Source organism: Pristis pectinata, chromosome 6 (assembly GCF_009764475.1).
Source record: "Pristis pectinata isolate sPriPec2 chromosome 6, sPriPec2.1.pri, whole genome shotgun sequence".
Lineage (NCBI taxonomy): Eukaryota > Metazoa > Chordata > Chondrichthyes > Rhinopristiformes > Pristidae > Pristis > Pristis pectinata.
This window is the reverse complement of record NC_067410.1, coordinates 81,695,558-81,715,597: the sequence shown is the minus strand read 5'-3', so window position 1 is coordinate 81,715,597 and position 20,040 is coordinate 81,695,558. Positions and strand designations below refer to the sequence as shown.

At 36.4% G+C, this 20,040-nt stretch overlaps 1 protein-coding gene across 3 annotated transcripts in view; it reads right to left on the bottom strand.

The window, feature by feature from the left end:
- slc33a1 (solute carrier family 33 member 1) overlaps positions 1–20,040 on the bottom strand; it is a 28,854-nt gene that overhangs the window by 6,405 nt on the left and 2,409 nt on the right. For 2 of the 3 annotated variants that reach the window (XM_052017298.1, XM_052017299.1), the window contains exons 2-6: positions 16,855–17,659; positions 10,503–10,696; positions 5,464–5,648; positions 1,934–2,051; positions 24–239 (exon numbers count right to left, since the gene is read on the bottom strand). In XM_052017298.1, the coding sequence (XP_051873258.1) occupies positions 24–239; positions 1,934–2,051; positions 5,464–5,648; positions 10,503–10,696; positions 16,855–17,605 (1,464 nt within the window). In that variant the 5' untranslated portion in view covers positions 17,606–17,659. Of the gene's footprint in view, positions 1–23; positions 240–1,933; positions 2,052–5,463; positions 5,649–10,502; positions 10,697–16,854; positions 17,660–19,568; positions 19,664–20,040 lie in introns of all 3 variants that reach the window. The other variant, XM_052017297.1, reaches the window with a different exon arrangement.

The window sequence follows — 20,040 nt, the reverse complement described above, 5'->3', positions numbered from 1 at the left end:
ACCTTTAGTAAATGAAAACTCACCTCAGAATCTACTGCTGATCTACAACTTCGTTCAGGTACACCTAAACACTTCTTGACAGTGAGTGGATCCACCAACCAAAGAGCTAAAGTAGCTGGCCAGTTTCCAGCAAGATTAGAGATGGTATTCAATAAAGTCATGTATGTTCCTCCAATCGAAGGATCACTAATCTTAGCATTAAATGCCATAATAGCAACATACATGCTATAGACAGCCACCTGAAAGTGGAGAATATTTAAAAGTTAATACAGTTGACAAATAGTCAAGGTACTGCAATTCAGAGAAAATGGCCTTTTAAAGATAAACAACAATCTATAATGAACTCAATATGCAGGACTATGTATTGTAAATGAGCATTTTGGGAAAGATTCAACTGTGCTCAAATATCTTTATTTGGATTTACATGTCAAAATTACTCCTTTTCTAATTTAATCAAATTCAAGTTTCGCAAACTGGTGACATTCACAAACAATGCCAGAATTTGGACATAAAATAGGATCAAAGTGCCTGAATAAAATGTGAAGAGGTCAAATAAGGGTAGCCAAAATCTAATGCAAATGTGAAACGTTACAAAGGATTTAAAAGGCAAATTTAGGTCCAATATCAGGAAATTCTGCTTTTCAGGAAAAATGATCAACACTTGGAAAGGGTTTTTATGCAGAATAGTGGATATGAAAATCCTGGAATAATTTAGAAGGTGAAGCAATAAGTACATGGTTGTTTTCAATTAATGGAGATCTTCTAAATCACAATTTGAGAAACAACTTATCAAGCTACCCAGTGTAGTCTGTCTGATACTTTATTCTAGCTTAGAATGTCTCAACTATCTAATCTACACAACAACATACAACAAATATCTGGGACATCACTTCTCACTTTAATGACATGTAACAATCATTTAAAAATCTCTATGTCACAATAATTACCAAAGACCCAATGCATTTCTAATGATAGGGTGATTTTGCTCCCCAACCTTCTTTTACATCTATTTGTGAAGTTCTTTTTCTCCATGCTCTCATCTTTTCACCCAAAAGCAAGCATGAAGCAACTGACTTCAAGTTACTACTTAATGCCACTATTTAGCTGACAGATTAGCAGCTATACCATTTTAAATCTTCTTTGGTGTGTGTTCAAGGTGATTTCTCCTATGAGATTCAAAATCAATCAAACCAAACCTTGACTTTCATCAGTCCTAAACTAGCTTTAATTAATGTATAATTACTGTGCTGTCACAAATGTCTGGCTATGTGGCACCTTTACCTGAACTAAATGATATGAAAGACTATACTCATTAAGATGATCAGTTCTTTATTGAATCAATTCATTTTAAACATATTTTGAATCAGACCTCAATACAGAGGATAGTAAGGCACTAATTATAGTGCAGTGATACAAATACACTATTTGCTATTACCAGTCATAGAAAAAAATTCCCAAAAGAAAAACTGGCCACCACAGAATCCCCAAAATTGGAGTGGAAGCAAGTTATCTTTGGCCCAGAGGAATGATCTAAGAGAAAGAGAACCTGAAACAAAGGAAATCAAGCCTTGTGTGCACATACTGTACAATTCTGGCTATCAGCAGCAAATAAATCTTAATATCATGAGACTAACAGGAAACAAACTGCAGTCTTTTTTTCCTGTTTAGAACTTAGGTTAATGTCTTTTTAACAAAAAATATCCTCATGTCAGTAACCATCTCAAAATTAATGAGAAAGGAAAGTGTTGACCTAAGGTTTGGAACTCAGAAGTCAGTTTATTGCACATTATAAATGCCTGTTCAAAAGCATGTTTTAGTTCTGTTCCTTGAGAATTCAGGAAGCATAATTAGCCCTTTTCAAAAATGCATCTCAAAATATTACAAAAGATGATTTTCATGCAATCTACCAAACTTATCCAATGCACTCACTCACCTGATGCAAGGCATAACTGAACAGCAGGACTCCATAATAATACACAGGAAACTCTGTACCCTCTTTAACCATAGGAGTCCAAAAAACTAAGAGAGCAAATATTATACCCATTCCTAACCTGTAATGGAGAGAGACAGGTACATATTATAATTAAGTTTCAAAGCTACCAAACGTAACTGTGATTGTTAAAGTTATATTATTATTGCTATGTTTCACTTAATAGTCACTGACTGACACACACTTGTCATTGGACCTCATTTCACAATACAAAAATAAATTATAATTCAGACGAATAGAGTCATGAAGCGCATAGGCCCACTATGTCCACAATAACCTCAAGTACTCTTCTATACAAATCCCAATTTCCAGCACTTGGTCCATAGACAGCTATGCCTTGGTAATTCAAGTACTCCTCTAGATATTTCTTAAATGCAAGAGTCTCTACCTCCATCATTTCCTCAGGTAATCCATTCCAGATTTTAAACACCCTCCTGTGATACAGTTCATCAAATTCCCTCCAAGCCTCTTACCATTTAACCTAAACCTATTTCCTCTAGTTTTAGACACTTCTGCTGTTGGGATAAATTTCCTACTACTTATCTATGCCCCTGATGATTTTGTATTATCTGGTCCCCAGTCAACATTTCCCTCATCAGTCGGGGCATTGAGTACAGGAGTTGGGACGTCATGTTATAACTGTACAAGTCGTTGGTGAGATCACACTTGAAGCATTATGTTAAATTCTGATCGCCCAGCTATAGGCAGGATGTCATTAAGCTGGGAAGGGTGCAGAAAAGATTCACATGAGTGTTACCTGGACTGGAGGGCCTGAGTTATAAAGAGAGGCTCAATTGGCTGGGACTTTTATCCCCTGAAGTGTAGGAAGCTGAGAGGTGACATTATACGAGGTATATAAAGAGGAGTAGATGAAGTGTATGGTCACAGTTGTTTTCCCCAGCGTACAGGAGTCTAAAACTAGAGGGCATAGATTTAAGGCAAGAAGGGAAGAATCTAAAAGGGACCCAAGGGGAAACTTTTCCCACACAGAGGGTGGTGGGTGTATGGAACAAGCTGCTGGAGGAAGCTGTAGAGTTGGGTATAATTACAATGTTTTTAAAAGACACTTGGACAGGTATATGGATAGAAAAGGCCAAAAGGGATATGGTCCAAACATGGGCAAATGTAACTAGCTCAGATAGACACCTTGGTCAGTGTGATGAGTTGGGCTAAAGGGCCTGTTTCTGTTTTGTGTAACTCTATAACCTCCTCTTCTCCAAGGCAAACAAATCCAGCCAATCCACACTTTCCTCATAACTGAAACCCAGGGATAAACTTGGATCAAACTCTGGCAAATCCTGGTGAATCTCCTCTGCACTCTCTCCAATGTTCGAGAGGACTAGAATATCAAAGCAAGGATGAAATGCTGAGGCATTGGTCAGACCACATTTGGAGTACTGAGAGCAGTTTTGGGCCCCATATCTAAGGAAGGATGTGCTGGCATTGGGAAGCAATTAGCCTCCACAGGAGGTTAACAAGAATGATCCTTGGGGTGAAAGGGTTAACACATGAGGAGCATTTGATGGCTCTGGGCCTGTACTCACTGAAGTTTAGATGAAGGAAGATCTCATTGAAACCTAATGAAAATTGAAAGGCCTGGATAGAGTGGACATGGAGAGGATGATTCCAGTAGTGGGAGAGTCTAGGACCAGAGGGCACAGCCTCAGAATAAAAGGACATTCCTTTATAAATGAGGAGGAATTTCTTTAGCTAGAGGGTGGTGAATCTGTGGAATTCATTGCCACAGAGAGCTGTGGTGGCCAAGTCATTGGGTATATTTAAAGCGGAGGTTGATAAGTTCTTGATTAGTAAGGGCATCAAAGGGTTAAGGGGAGAAGGCAGGAAAATGTTGTTGAGAAGGAAAAATAAATCAGCCATGATCGAATGGTGGAGCAGACTTGATAAGAGCAGAATTAGGCCATTCAACCTATGTCTTATGGTAATTATGTTAGGATAAACATTATAAACCAAGTTTTCATTTTGCAATACATAACATATTGTTACGTAAAAACACTGGAGTGCATCTTCATTATCACTGCAGAAGAAAAGCCCAGGATATTTAATAAGTAAACCCAAAACAGAAATAGATTAATAGCATTCTATTATATCTCCTACAGTAAGTTCCAAGTTTAGCAAATTTCCTTCAAAAAAAATAACGAGCTGAAAATTTGAAATAAAGATAGAAAACACAATAGGTCAGCCAGAACCTGTGGAAAGAAAAAGAATTAACATTCAGTTCAGAGATCCTTCATCAGAACCCTTCTGCAAGATTTTCTATTTTTATTTTATATTAGCAAATGTCTTACTAATACTGCTGAATTTTGATACATTTTCTGCCAATGACCAGCATGAGGTCCAGTTGAATATGTCCACCATATGGGAAGAGAAAATTAGATAAATTCATAAAGCTATAACCCTTATTTTGTTCATTGTGTTAAATTCTATCACAAACAAACAATGGGATGCCTAAACAACCATTTAGTGGATATTGTTCTGAGATGGGGAAAACACATTCTAGTTCATTTGAAATGAATTTGTTCACAAGAAAGGAGGCACAATTGAAGTAAAAATGAAAGATTGATAAGCACCTCCCTTTGATTCTACTAAATTTAACAGATCGATTCAATTGATTGTTAAAGTATACATTGGTATGACTTCCTTCAGTACAGTACAGTTGATTTACGAAATTCCACTATAATGCCATTGACCCTTTGGGGTAGGTGATTTTTTTCCTCCCCACTGTAACAAGTAGCTCACCACTTTTCACACACAAGAATACATTGTACTTTGCCCAATGTTTATGACTAACGAAATTTCATTTAACAAAACATTCTCTTTTGCAAGCTCCTGGTATATCCTGGGAAACTGGATAGAAGGCACCCGGCAAGACTGGACAATCTGGATTTAGATCACAGAAATGCAACTTCTCTTGATGTGCACTATCAGCAGCTGATCATTATACTCTAACTACAATGGAACCCAATTTCAGAAGCAATGGAAATTAATTTCAGAAGTACATTACGATGTTGAGTGTTACCCATGGAGGATTATTTCCTAATTAACTACGTCCTCGCTTTCTTTTTAAGAGAATGACTCAAGCCCTCAAATAAAATATTTTATACCAAACAATTTTTGAAGAAGAAAATCCAAATTCAATTAGAGAGAGGAAAAGTTGAAGGAATGATTTGGGGTAATACACTTCATTATTACCCTGCAGATAAAACACTTCATAGGATGCCAAATCAATGCCTGCATTTGTACTATACTTATTGAAAAGTGGTCATAGAAATTTATAACAGAAAAGTTGTCATAGAATTGCAACAGAGGCATCAGGAACTCAAAGTCTGTAGGTTCCTTGCATGACATCCAAGTTAAAATAAAATACTTTTGTTTCCAGCATTCAGTTGTCTCCTGCTGCCATCTACCCTCCACCCTCCTGCTACTTTGTCAGGAGAAAGAAAATCATACATTACCTGAATGGCATTGCCCAATAAAAAACATTCAGTGGCTTATGGCCTGCTGTATATTTACTTATTGCAAGTGGTAGCAAAATCTGCAGAGGAACCATGGGTACTGCGAGTATAGCCAACTGCTCCTTAGGCACACCCATTTCAATCAACTTCAGTCCAGTCACTTCATCAGCAGCTGAGAAACCAATCTGTAAATATACATGTTTAATGGAAATATTAATAGATTTTATAAAAATATGCCAAAAATTTAAAAGCTTTAACACATTATTTTAAATAAAATCATTTCCTACATGATTTAGAAAATATGACGTTATTAAAATATATGTTTTCAAATAAGGCACAATTCAAATATTTGCTACTGGAGTATCATCCATGCCAACTTTCTGTCATTGCAATGTGTTTCAATAGCACTCAATTGCTCTTGCAATTGAACTTTTTTTAAAAACACATGATTGTGTAGCCATTGTGTAGCTGTGTTTGAATACTTTTCATGGCAAATTCCTAGTTAATCATAATGTACTATTGAATTTAGTGGACCAAAGAATAAATATTTAGGACTTCCAGCATAAGATTGATATAGATTAAAGATTATGTCATTTCTAGTACATAGTGCATGATAGTATAATTTTTGGTTGGTTAAATATTAAATGATGTAAAGTATGTTAAAGCCCAAAAATGATTCTCTTGCACAAACTATTTATCCCCCAACTCCCCATCCCATGTACTGAATCAAATTTCTGAAATTAGGATGTTTCTGGGGTTGGATCAAGGATGGGAGGAAGCTCACATGGTGTATGAGCACTCGCATGGATCCATTGGTATCATAATTGAAGGGAAGCATTTTACAATTTTATGATGTCAGAAACTGATTTATTATCTGCACAGCAAGTACAAACTCAACTTGAAAGTTTCTAACCTGCACATTCATCTTCATGCAGTGCAATGTTCTGCACCAGCTCCATCACAAATTGTGAGGGCATATCTTCAGAGTATTCTAAAACTATTCCAGACTCACAACTTCTGGAATTTGTTATATTCTGGGATCCTGAATGAAGCTTCCCGTAACTGGCATCACCAGAACATTCCTCTAGGCTAGAATATTTAATTTGATGGTGGCAATAAAAATTGCTTTAATATCAACATTCAAAGAGGAGCAATTTCACAAAGAATTTCTTCTCATGTTTAATAACTTTCCCATAAAAACACATGTGCTATTTACCCCACTGTTCATTGTTATAGCAAATTCTGTACTCAAATCACTCTCTGGATAACACAGAGCTGACGGGAATGCAATGTTTTGATTAGAAAAACTACCACCAAATTAGAATGAGCTGATACAACAGCTATCTAATACCATGGTTTGTATAATTGTAATGATACCCCTTCTCTGCAATGATAAAATGGAAAGAACAAATATATTGCTTTATCATTTTGTTCTCTATTAATATTGTGTTTTACTATTATCTCAAACTGCAGTCAGTTTAACTGAGTGAACATTAAGAATGCAACAAAAGCAGATCATCTTTTTGGAAGATACAAGGTAACTGAAGTTCAAAGAATCTTAATGGAAGTATGGAAATATTCTATTTGGAAAACCATTTTAATTTGTCTGAAGTAAAGCAATTAAGATTTTGAAAAATATTTAAAAAAATTGAAGTAACTTGAGTATTTGAGCCTTAATGACATTTCCCAATTATATAAAGATTATAATTCAAAATGAAAATGCCAACAAGCTTGGAGTACATTCAGTAAAGGTCATGGCTTCAAGAACTGGTTGAGTGACAAGCTGGATCAAATGATTTCTGATACATGAATTTTTAAAAAAATCATGTAAACCAGAGAATCACCATAAAGTTGGTCATTGCATACTCAGTGGAATTCAATATGCTCTCTCATGTAGTAAAGCAAGTAATAATATGTAATTTTGAGGAAGTATAGTTGAAGAGAGAATAATTACAAATGCAATTTATACAGACACAAGGAAGATTAAGATTCCAAATTAAAATTTATGAAGTTTAAGGTAAATTACTGACCTGGTTTGAGGAATGCTTGGGTGGTCAGAAGTCAAAGTGGAGGGATTGTGTAGATATGCATTTGAAATGCCAAGAGTGATTACATAAACTATGTACAGAAGTTAAGCCATCCAGTGATATGAATAAGGATTTTAGGATTTTGAAAGGAATTGATAACAGTCCCGTGGATGTGCCAAAATTGAAACATCCCGACTCAGTCACACCCTTAGAAATTTCTGAGTCTCTTCCATCTTATCCCTAGCTGTATTCCCTCTCACCAGCAGGACAGGATGTTAGAGGTGATATTAATAAAATACAGAGACAAATGGCCAAGGGAGTCCTCAAAGCAACACCAGATTTTTCACAGCATCAGATTGCAGGCAAGGAAATTTCCAGCTGATTAATAAACATCAGCCTCCCATTGATGATTAGTCCTCCATGTTGAACACCACTTAGAAGGAATACCATGAATAACAAAAGGTACAAAAGTAACTCTGGGAAGGCCTCTCAGATCCATCAAAGTGGCTCAGTAGGACCAACACCGACTTTGTTAGCCTAGTTATAAAGGATATTGCTGCCAGATTGGGCCTGTAATAACTGGTTAGAAAATCAATGCAAAGAAAAAATCTCTCTGATATTACCTTCAATAGTCTGTCCACAACACTATTTCTAGGAGCCTTTGTGAGCCTTTACAGTAAATAACTCTTTCTATTTTGTGTCATTAACACTGTACTAAAAGGGAAAGATTTAGAAAAAAAACACAGCTCAAAACCAAGCATCAATGAATTGCTGGGATCTGCAGTAACAGAATCTTATTCCACTGCAATCTGTAAACCTCATGCCCCAGCATAACCCTCACTCTGTAACTACCATCAAACTAGGAAACCAAACCTGTTCTACAAGAGTGCAGAAGAATATGCTAGAATCAGTCATCAAGAGCTCTTAAAAATGATGGACCAACCTGGTGAAACTACAACACACTATCATAGGCAAACTAAACAGGGCAAGCAATACACAACATCTGAAGCTCAGAGGTCCCACAAGAAACCATCAACTCTAAGTTCTCTAGTCCTGCCACTTCTCGTTCTGAATGGTAATAGACACTTAAGTGATTAACATGAGGAGAAGACTCCAGAAATACCAGCTTCTTTAAACACGACAGAAATCAAAATGGAGGTCCAAAAGACAATCATCTTTTGGCAAAAGCCTTCTTCTGAGCTACCACCATCACAGAGGCGAATCTTCAGCCAAATTGATCACCTTTATCAGATATCAAGAAATGAAAGAGCATACTTATCACGGCTGCTGCTTGACTTGAGTATTTCTAACATTTTCTGTTTTTTTTTACTTGCTCTAATGCTCTGTTCATAGTCTGACAGGACTACTCAACTCCAGATTTTGTTACAATTTTGGTCCGAACATGGACTAAAGAAATCAATTCCAGAGGTGACGCAACAGTGATGGCCCCTGATATCGAGGCAGCATTTGGCCATATGTGGTATCAAGCTGCATCAAAGTCATCAGGATTAAGCAGCAGTCAAACACGAAAAAAACAATTTGCACCAAAGAAGCACTTAACCTTGGCGTGGGATGCGGGGGGTTTGGGAGAAAGTCATCAGTTTAACTGGATCAGCCACAAAGCTCTACAAGAGTATTTCTGGCAAGTTACACATTTGGACTTCCCAAAGCCTTTCCACCGTCCACAAGGCAAATCACCAACTGCCAAAATGATAGCACCTCTAAAAGCATTCAAAATAAAAACTCTACAAATCTAGGATACAACAACTTGCTTCATTAGCACTTCGTTCTTGCCATTAAATATCAACTTCACCACCATAGAATTGTGGCCACAATGTGTGCCATCATCAAGATACATTGGACAACAAGGTTTTTTTTCAACAGAACCTCCAAACACACAGCCTTTACCACCTATAAAGACACTGAAAGCAGCTGCATGACAGCACCACCACCCTTCAAATTACCTATTACCCTGATGTTAAAAAATGTCACCTTTTCTTCATTGTCACTGAAATTCCTTGCTGAATAGCACTGTTAAGGCACCTTCACTACATGCCAGAGAATTTGTACAATTGTACAATGTAGTTTCAGCACAACCCAAGTATATCAAGAAAACATGGTGCTTGCTGAAACTGTCCTGCTAGTCCAAAGATAGATTTCCAACAGTAATATTTTAAGCTTCTTTTCAATTAGGGATTGGTTTTACATCCACATGAAAAAAAAATTAATGGCTCAATCTAGAAGCTCATCCCCTCTTAACAAAAAAAAGTCACAACACTTAATGGTATAAGACTTTGTAACTATATCTATTGACATGAAGTTTCCGTTCAACTTGACTTTTGCCTCACCATAATTTACCTAATATTACTGAAACTGGCAGAAAGGATTGCAGAATTTTAAGTGCAAATTATGTTCAGTACAATAACTATTGTAACTCAAGCTAAAAGACGGCTGCAACCTAAATGGCATTAATTACCATTACAGGCTTCCAAAAATTGGTACATTTGCAAGCCTTAATGGAGGCTCTAAAAATTAAGCCATTTCTTTAGGTTCTAAGGGAAAACATTGAATTTAAAAAAAAACTAAAAAAACTGATTACCAGAGACTAATGTTAAACGTAACTGGCCCTGTATATTTGTTCAAAAGTAATCTTCAGTTATTAAAAGTTGATATACTCACAGGTAGAGGAGTTATTAAATTCTATTTTGTGATAAACCGGCTTTATCTTTTTTTGGCATGTGGAAAGGAAAACATTTATTGGCCATCCCTAATTGCCCTATAAAAATCAAACTACTTTAAAATATATCAAGGAATATTTCTTGAAACATCTTTATCAGTTACAATGGAAATACTGTTGCACATAGCAAGTTTAAGTTCTATATTAGAAGCAACAAGCCAAATGCAAATTAGAAACAACAGATAAAAGGCATCATATACTGTTTTTTTAATTGATCTTAAGGTGCGGTATTGTTTCCAAGTGACTTTTAAAATATTTAAGTTAAATTATCTTACTTTTGATGTTAGCAGAAGGATGCAGAAATTTAAGATAGCAGGCATCCTTATTATACAGATGAGCGACTTGTAAGTTTCCTTGATTCCTTGCTGAGCAATATGATGCAACGGCGTTTGTCCATTGTTTTCCTTTTTAAGGACCATAACCAAAGTTGTTGTCACCAGGAAAACTATCCCCCAGAAAAACAGAAAATCTAAAAGTAGAAATTTTAAAAATATGGAAGTGAAAAGTCTGGAACCTTTTCATAGTAGATACTTGTAATGCCATAAGAAAAGTATGATTATTTTGTTTATATGTTAAAACTAAGCAATCAGGTCCTGTAACATTTCTTGTATGTGAGGAATGAGTTTGTACACTATGTGAAAGACATCTAAAAATGCAATTGCACCAAAGAACGCATGCAACATTTTCAGAAGAGCTTGATTTCAGTTCAGGCCTTGTGGAAAAGCAGTCTCTGTATTTAAAAATGGCTTCTGGATTGGGATGATACAACAAAGTAACAATTGGTATTAACCTTGTATACAAAGAACAGTAGTGCAGAGAATGAGGCAATTCGTCCCATAAAGTCTGTTCTGGTTCTTTCAAAGAATCTTGCTTTTTTCCCATAGCACCATGTATTTTGTTTTCTCCAAGTACTTAGCCAATTCCCTTATGAAGGCTACTACAGAACCTGTATCTGCCACCTTAGCAACAGCAGGAAAGCAACCAAATCCCAACTGCTCTTTTGCCAATCATCTTAAATCCATGACCTGGCTGAGCAACACTGGTTGCTATTCTCCATTGTCTGAATCTATCATGATCTTAAACACAATATTAAATCTTTACCTAGTTCTCTCTGCTCTGAAGACAATTTCAGCTTTTTCCAGTCCATATACATATCTGTACCGTCACTGCTAGGACATTCTAATCTCTTCTGTAAACTTTCCAAAATCTTCAACTCCTTCCTCAGATATGGTACTCAAGAAGTGAATGTAATGTTCCAGCCAAGGCCAATTTACATTTATGCATTTAACCTAACTTCCTTGCCTTTGAATTCTGTTTATGTCACCCCTATCCCTAACATTTTCTTGTTTGTCAAACCATTTCCAAACACCCTTACCCTTAAACACCCTTACTATCTCCATTTAAGTATAGAAAAAAAGTAATAGTTAATATAAAATTGAGCCATTCAGGTGTTCTGACACCCTGCCCCCATTAATTCTCGGATCCATTGTTTAGAATTACAATAAGAAAACATCAGTATAGATGGCCACAAACTAGTGAAGTAAATGTGGATTACAAACGACAGAGTAAAGTGCAAAATAACAAAAAAACATTTTTTTTACACCTAGGAAATGCCTTTCTGATTCTGTTCTGGTATATTTCTAGATTAACAAGAAATAAAGCATTGCTACAGTTTGTTCTTATTAAGAGGTCAAATAACTGATGACAGAATGAGACAACTATGAATGAACAACCACATCGTTCAGTACAATTAAATAACATAAAAGGATAATAAAGAATCAAAAATAAGGTGCTATTTAGAGACTAGAAAAAATTGAGCAAGATTTGTATTTTACCCAAATTATTAGGCATTGGAATTAGCAAGTTCACAGATGGATCATCAGTGGAAAATTTTTCAAATTGGAGGTTGATAGATTGATAGAATACAAATATATTATTCTCTATGTTAAACTAAAACTAAAACTAAAGTGTCAGCATATGATAAAGTTATAGACAACAATGCTGGAAAAAAAATCAGAAGGGGACTGTCAGTTCAGTTAGGGCGTTAACAGTTAGAAGGATAAAAGGGATATGAAAATAGCTAGATAACAATAAATACCCTTACTATTTCCACTTGTACAGAAAAAATAATGGTTAATATAAAATTGAGCTGTTCAGATGTAAAGGATTGGATTCCCTGGAGAAATTAAATGTTTTTCACATTATATTTTACAAATAATGGTGGAGATGAGAATGAAAGGTGTATGGGGATGATGACTGTTGCAGAAAAAAATTATTCCAAAAATAATTCAGACAACACATTGATAAGTCTGGTTTTATTCACATTTTGACACATTTGTTCACGGAAGAAAATGGAAAGAAGGTGAAAGAAATAGCAGATCAGGAACAAACCATGCAGAGAATGATCTGAGGAGTGCCAAAAGAACACAACAGAATAGTCGCAGGAGCAGACCACCTGACCACTCAAACCTGCTGCACCATTCAATATGACCATAGCTAATCTGCACCAGGCCTCAACCCCTCTTCTGTATCAGTTCCACATAGCCCTCAATTCACCAATCTTTTAAAAATGTACCATCTCCTCCAGTGATCCAGCCACTACAAACTTCTGGGATAGAGAATGGTGAGCACCACAGCTTTAAATAAATCGCCCTCTTATTTAGTAACTATGACTCCTCGATCATGACTTTTCCACTAGTGGAAACACCTCACCGTATAATGTCATCATACCCACTTAGGACCTCATGTATCAATGAGGTCACTCCTTGTTCTTCTAAGCTCCAGAGAATACAGATCTAACTTTTTAGCTGATCATGATAGGATAATCCACTCCATCCCAGGAATGTGAATCTCCACTGGACAGCTTCCAATGCCGATATATCCTTTCTTAAATAAGGGGACCAAACCAGTACATAATATTGCAGAAGTGACCCTACCAACATGCTGTACAATTGTAACAGTCTCTCTATTTTTAAGTCAGCAACCCCCTATTAATAAAGGCCAATACGCCCTTTGCCTTCTCAATTACTTGCTGCACTTGCATGCTTACTTTGTGATTCATGCAGAACACCTAGATCCCTCTGTTTCCCCCTCATTTGCAGACTGAACATTTAGATAACAATTCTGCCTCTTGATTCCTCCTATGGAAGTGCATGACCACACACTTTCCTACATTAAACTGCAGTTAAGTTTTCACCTACTCAATCTATATATCCTGTCGCAGAGTCCAGATATCCTCATCATAGTATGTCCTCCCAACTATTTTCAGGTCATCAGCAAGCTCTATATTCTGCTCTCCTCCATTTCATGAAGATGGATAGTAAACAATTGGGGGCCAAGAGCTGATCTCTATGGCATTCCATCAGTTACATCTTTCCAGTCTGAGAAAAAATCCATTTATTCCGACTGTCTTTTATGTGATAGCAGACTTCAATCCACATTCACACACTAACACATTCTTCCCCCACCCATTCTGTGAGCTCTTGTGCAGGAATACAACTTGATTATATACTTAGAAAAATATATTCTTTTTAAGTGTGAAAAGTGAAACAATGAGTGTGTTTGCAAACAAGGGAAAAGGTAACACATGGAGCAGCTATATCATAAGAAAAAAGCTAACATCAAGATTGCATAATAATAAGCTGCATTTGATAATTTAATATTTTATGATTGGCCTTGTTAGAATGAATAGCAAAGGGCTGAAGAATAATGAGAGAGCTGTATAAAAATTGCCAAATAATAAGCAATTAAAAGTCATTTCTGTAAGACAATTCACAAAGAATGAAATCCTTTGATACTGCGAGTGGCATAGGCAGAGACCATTATCTGTTTTACACGGAAAGTGGAGAAAGGTTTGAAGCAGAGAAAGTTGGAAAATCAGAGGGTCAGTGCAGTCGGTTGTGGACAACTTCAGCATAGGGCTAGCGTATGTATGATGCGTCAACAGATCACTTTTTGTTCTGTAACAAGCTCAAAGTCCAGACAAAAGTTCAAGCAGGGAGTGCATTATGACAAAAATAAATTATGCCATTTTAGAAGTAGAGCATATAACATATTCTGTTGAACTACACTAAATATCTGCAGACCCTTTGCACAAAAAGAGGAATAGGAGGAGGTTATTTGGTCTTTCAAGGGTGTTCTGTTCTTCAAAAAGAAAATTGATGATCTGTAGCTTATATCTATAAAATAATATTTTTCCCATGTTCCTAAATTGGTTACTAAAATTCTAGTGCAACAAACATCAGAACCATGCAGGGTTTTGACCCGAAATGATGATAATTCCTCCCCCACCATGCTGTTTGACCCACTGAGTTCCTCCAGCAGATTGTTTGCTGCTTCAGATTCCACATCTGCAGTCTCTGGTGTCACCAAAAATCTATTACCTTGTTTAAAATTAACAAATGACAAGTAATCAATTACTGTTTTAAAAAAAAGAATATTCCGAGTTTCTATCACCTATTATATACACATACTATATTTCTCAATGTCAACCTGAAAGCCCCTGTTCGTAAATATACCCCCATTCCTAGGTTCTCCACCAGCTGAAATAGTTTATCTCAACATAAATTATCAATTCTGTTCAATGCCCTGAAAAGTTCAATTCAGTTATCCCTTAATTTTCTAAATTACTGGGAATGTAGCCATAGTTTGCCTAATCTCTCCTCATAGTTTAAACATTCGGAGTCCATTCTGATAAATCTGTTCTGCACTCCATCTAAAAACAATAATGTTCCTCAAATTGCTTAAAATATTGCAAGCGTCGTTCAACCAGGGCTTCGTATAGCTGCAACATAACATCTATCCCTTGTACCAGACATCATCTTTCTTGTAACTGTCCAAGACATTCTAATGATCTACATTTCTGGATCCAAGATACTTTAACCTCTGCTACTTTTAGCTCTAGGATATTTATAAAGAATATTTTTATCTTCGGGTTAAAGCGATTAGCCTCACATTCCCGATACCAAAATCCATTTCCCACAGTTTTGCTTAATTGTATTATTTGTTAAATTCAGAATCAGAAAATGTTGGAAACATTCAGGTTAGGCAGCAATGACACAGAGAGAAATCCACAGATGCTACCCGATTTGCTGAGTAGATCCAATGCTCTGTTTTTATTTCAAAATCTCCAGCTTGTTCGATTCTTTTATCTTTAAACTTATTTGTTCATGGAACCCTGGTGTTACAAGCGACATTATTAAGTCTGATGTCACCAAATCAGCCAATTTGGGCAAGTTTGTCACATATTCTTTCCCAAGGACATCAGTGAAGTAGACAGACTTTTACTGTAATTCAGTGGTTTCAGACACCATTCTTGATATTGGCTTTTAATTCTAGATTTAGTTCATTACTAGAATTTAGGTTCTCAGCTAAATTCCAGTAATGAACTACAGTATCAGGCCTCTGGTTACTACATAGCTTCCTTCCACATCATTTAAGTCAATGTACAGTTGAAGCTGCACATATACAGTAAGAGGAAAAGGAGGAAGTTATTTGGTCCCTCAAGCCATCAAGATACCAGGTGCTGCCAATTTGAATGCTTGCTTGTTTTCCCTATTATTTACCTTTTGTGGTTCAGCCAATTTCCTCATCAGGTAAATAATGTGATTTCACTTCTAAGATCTTTAACTACAGTTATTAGTCTTTCATGATAAACTTTATTAAATGCCTTCCAGAAATTCATATGTATTTTCTTGTCCACTATAATTTTCTTTTCAAAAGATTCAATCAAATTTGTCAGGCATGACTTGCCTTTAGAGATCCAAATTAAGATCATGACAACATTACTTGCTGCTTATAATAATATTTTGTTTACAAAATTTTTAAAGCTTGTGTAACACTGGAACAATTTGTGTTAACCAACTGAATATGTAGTAATAAATTAGGTTATTGATATACTGGATCATAAACAGACAAACTCAATTGTTATAGATATGATTTTAATCAGAATCAGGGAAGTGAAGCCAAGCCAAACATGGGTGGGGTGGACTTGTGAAATACTTAACTAAATTCTCAGAAACTTTCACTGAAACGTTACAAGGTTGCTGCATGAAAAGTGAAAATCCACTAAAGATTTCGCTCACACTAAGGAGGGTCGAGCGATACGGTTGGAGCTGTTCCCAAGATTGAAATTAGAACCAAGAGAAGAACTCTATGGGGTAGGCTACTTAAGGAGGACAGCTAGAAATTTAGTGCAGTTAACTTTGCAAGTGGTAGAAATGATTTTACATTCAGCCAATGAGAAACTAACATCAGTATTGCAGTAAATTATCCTACTTTCAAAGTGCAATATTTTTGCAAGCAACAAGCCTTTCACTCCTACTTTGATTCAGCAACAACTGCTGCCACCTAATGTTTCTGCATTCAAACTGCATGCAGATTTTGCCATTGAATTATACGATTGTGGCAATTCTTTCAATGTCATAAAAAGAAAGGCCAATAACAGTGTCACTGAGAAGAATGAAAGATAATGCAGTAAGTGCTTTTGTAAAACAAATTTTGTTGAAGGCAATGGTGACATAAGAGTTCTTGTTACATTTTGAATCATAACATTGCAAGACTACTTTTAGTCTAAATGCCTCCCAAAGATAAACAAGAAAATTGAACTGCAAATATTCAGCACTTTACCTGCTAGCGTAACAATTCCAGTTGGTTGAGATTGCATGCGGATATATTTGTTGCAGAACTCTGCTGATTCCAGTGCCAAAAAGAGTACATTACCCAGAAAGTACCCTGCTGTCTGTCCAACAGAATTGCAAGTAGAAGCAAGTCCCACATTTTCTTTGGACAACATAGTTAATGCCCAACCATCCACTGCTATATCCTGCGTAGCAGCCAGGAATCCAAACATAAAAAAAACAGCTGTAAGTTTAACAATATTGGGGCTAGTATGTTCATCGCTTTTCAGTAATTCATCCACTTCAAATGACAGAAAAAGCATAAAAAGCCCCAGAAAATACTGAGTTGGCACCAGCCAAGACTTTCTCCGCCCAAAGTTTGGAAAATATGCAGCATCCACTAAGGGTGCCCATAGCAGTTTCAGACTGAAGGGCCAAAATACAAAGCTGTAAATAGCTTGGTCTGAGTAACTAACATTTTTGCTCTGCAGTATTAGTGGGATGCTCCCAGCCACACCAAGTGGAATTCCCTGCAAGACATAGAGGAACAATAGCAGTAAAATGTTACTGAGATCATTTTTAAGAACCGTATTATGATTAGATTTGGATAATCCATTGTCATAGTCTTTCAGAAGGTCTTTTTTTTCATTCATTTCCAAACTAGTGTCATAGCTATACACATCATTTTGCATGTGCCAAGCTTCAAGTGGTTTTTGAACACGTTGTCTACTGCGTTCTTTGGGTATATCTGATGACGACATGTCAGATCTAAATACCAGAGCTCAGTTCTTCAATCAACACACCACATCAGGAGCCTAAAAACAACAGGACAAAAAAGGAAAAAAAAGGATTTATAATGTTTAAGACAATAATTGCCAGTAATGATTTCAAAATGTTCTATAAGTATTTTCCTAAATCAGAAGTATTTTGCATTATATGCAAAAACATCTTCTAATTTTTTTTGAAAAAGCTTCCAAAATTACTAATTTGGAACTTGTACGACCTTCTAATATGCACCTGCCTCAGGAAAATGCTTCAGTGGTGTCTGTAGACAATTTAATTTTTTCTTTCTTTCTCTTTCGATCTTTTTATTAGTTTTCAAATTAATACAGATTAATATACCAATGTTTATACATGTAATACAAAGAGATCAGGAGAACAATCATGACATGGATAATCATAAAGAACAATAGAGTATAAAAAAAATCTGTAGATCCAATGATCTGTTAGTGAGACAATTTAATTTTTTGACAACCTATCTGAATAATGGCCTCATTCAAATAAAGCTAAAATTTTAGACTTGATTCTAATATTTTCTAAAGAATTGCACATGAAGCAATTATCAAAAGAAAACTCATTTAAAACCTTGAAGAAAGAATTATCAACCATATTAAACCCATCTCCATACGAGTGATTTTTGAGCCCATGTTAAGAAGGAAAAAATAAAAGATATTTATTCAAACACTGAGATCTTTCAAAGAAAGAGGTGAATAGCTGTTATGCAAGTATCTGGGTTGTAACAAATACCAGTTCTTTTCTCAAGTTTCTGAGTATATCAAAAAAGTCATTAGTAGTTTTATTTGGTTGGATCACAACTCCTATTCAAAAAAAGATTGCATTTTGCTATCAACTTGCATTTTGATAGGGAATTTGTCCGATGCTAAATTGTAGCACCTAATCAAGTCACAATGAGCAAAATACTTCTTCCTCCTACTTTCCCAGCATAGGTCTGTAGGTCATGAATGAAAAACACTATGATGCTGGAGGAACTTAGCAAGCCAGGCAGCATCCATGGAGAAGAGCAGGCGGTCAACATTTCGGGTCAGGACCCTTCTCAGGACTGAAGGTAGAAAAAGGGAAAGCCCAATATATAAGAGGGAAAAGCAGAACAATGACAGGTGGACGAAAGAGGGGAGGTGGGGTGGGCACAAGGTGGTGATAGGTAGACGCAGGTAAGGGATAGTGATAGGCAGGTGTGGGGGAGGAGGGGAGAGCAGATCCACCAGGGGATGGGTCAAAGGTAAGGAGAGAAAGGAAAAAAAGGTACAAAAAAAAGAGGCTAGGAAGGGTCCTGACCTGAAACATTGACCACCTGCTTTTCTCCACGGATGCTGCCTGGCCTGCTGAGTTCCTCCAGCATCATCGTGTTTTTCATCTGGATTCCAGCATCTACAGTCCTTTATTTCTCTGCAGGTCATGGAGCCTTACTCAAGAACTTCATACATGCCTATTCCTCAAGCATACTTCAACTTTGTGCTTTCTTTATCTTATTCCAATGCTGGAATGCTTCTCCAGTATGGGAAGAGCCTGCCCATCCAAGTAAGAGAGAATGATCTGATGCAGAATCATTGCTGGCAACCTTGCACGTGAACATCAATACTTTGTACGGTCTCGCTGGAGAAGAACCACCGGACATCTGGAGAATTGCAGCTAACCAAAGAAAAAGCTAATAGTAGAACATGCCAGACACCCTCTACAGCTGCAGAAAAATGTCTGAGATCACACTGGAGCATCTTGTGACAACATAAGTAGTTAACTGCAATCACCTGCAAAAATTTGCACATCCTGACAGTGGAATCAGCATGGCTAAGAGCGAATGAGCAGCTTCCTCCAGGGGCAGAACAAAAATGGACCACCTAAAAGGCCCTAGGTTGTTTCTACATACTTTGGCTCACATACAATAATATTAAGGGCAAAAGGGAAGAAGTAAGGCCCATTACTGACCAAAGGGACAATCTGTGTGTGAAGGTAGAGGACATAGGCGAGGTCTTAAATGAAGACTTCTGATGTGTATTTACCAAGCAGAAGAGCAATAGTTGCTGAAGAATGCAGGGAGACAACAAAATACAAGAACGTTACCATGAAAAATGGGTTATTTCTGCTCTTATGTCTAACATTTTTTCCAGTTTATATCTATGCAATAACTACTCAAGATATTAGCATCATAGGTACTACCAGCATTATAATTTATGCTATTCAGTAACTCAATTACTCTATTGAAAGTCATATAATACTATCATTACATATGTTTTTACATCAGTTAACATATGCCTATTAACTATTGCTATGGTTTCAGTAAGGCAAATATAATCAGAGCTAAAACTATAATTTAGTTTTAAGTTTCAGGCATTATGTGATTATTCTGATGAGCTTAACACATTTTATGCACGTTTTGAACAGAAGGGGAGTGGATTGT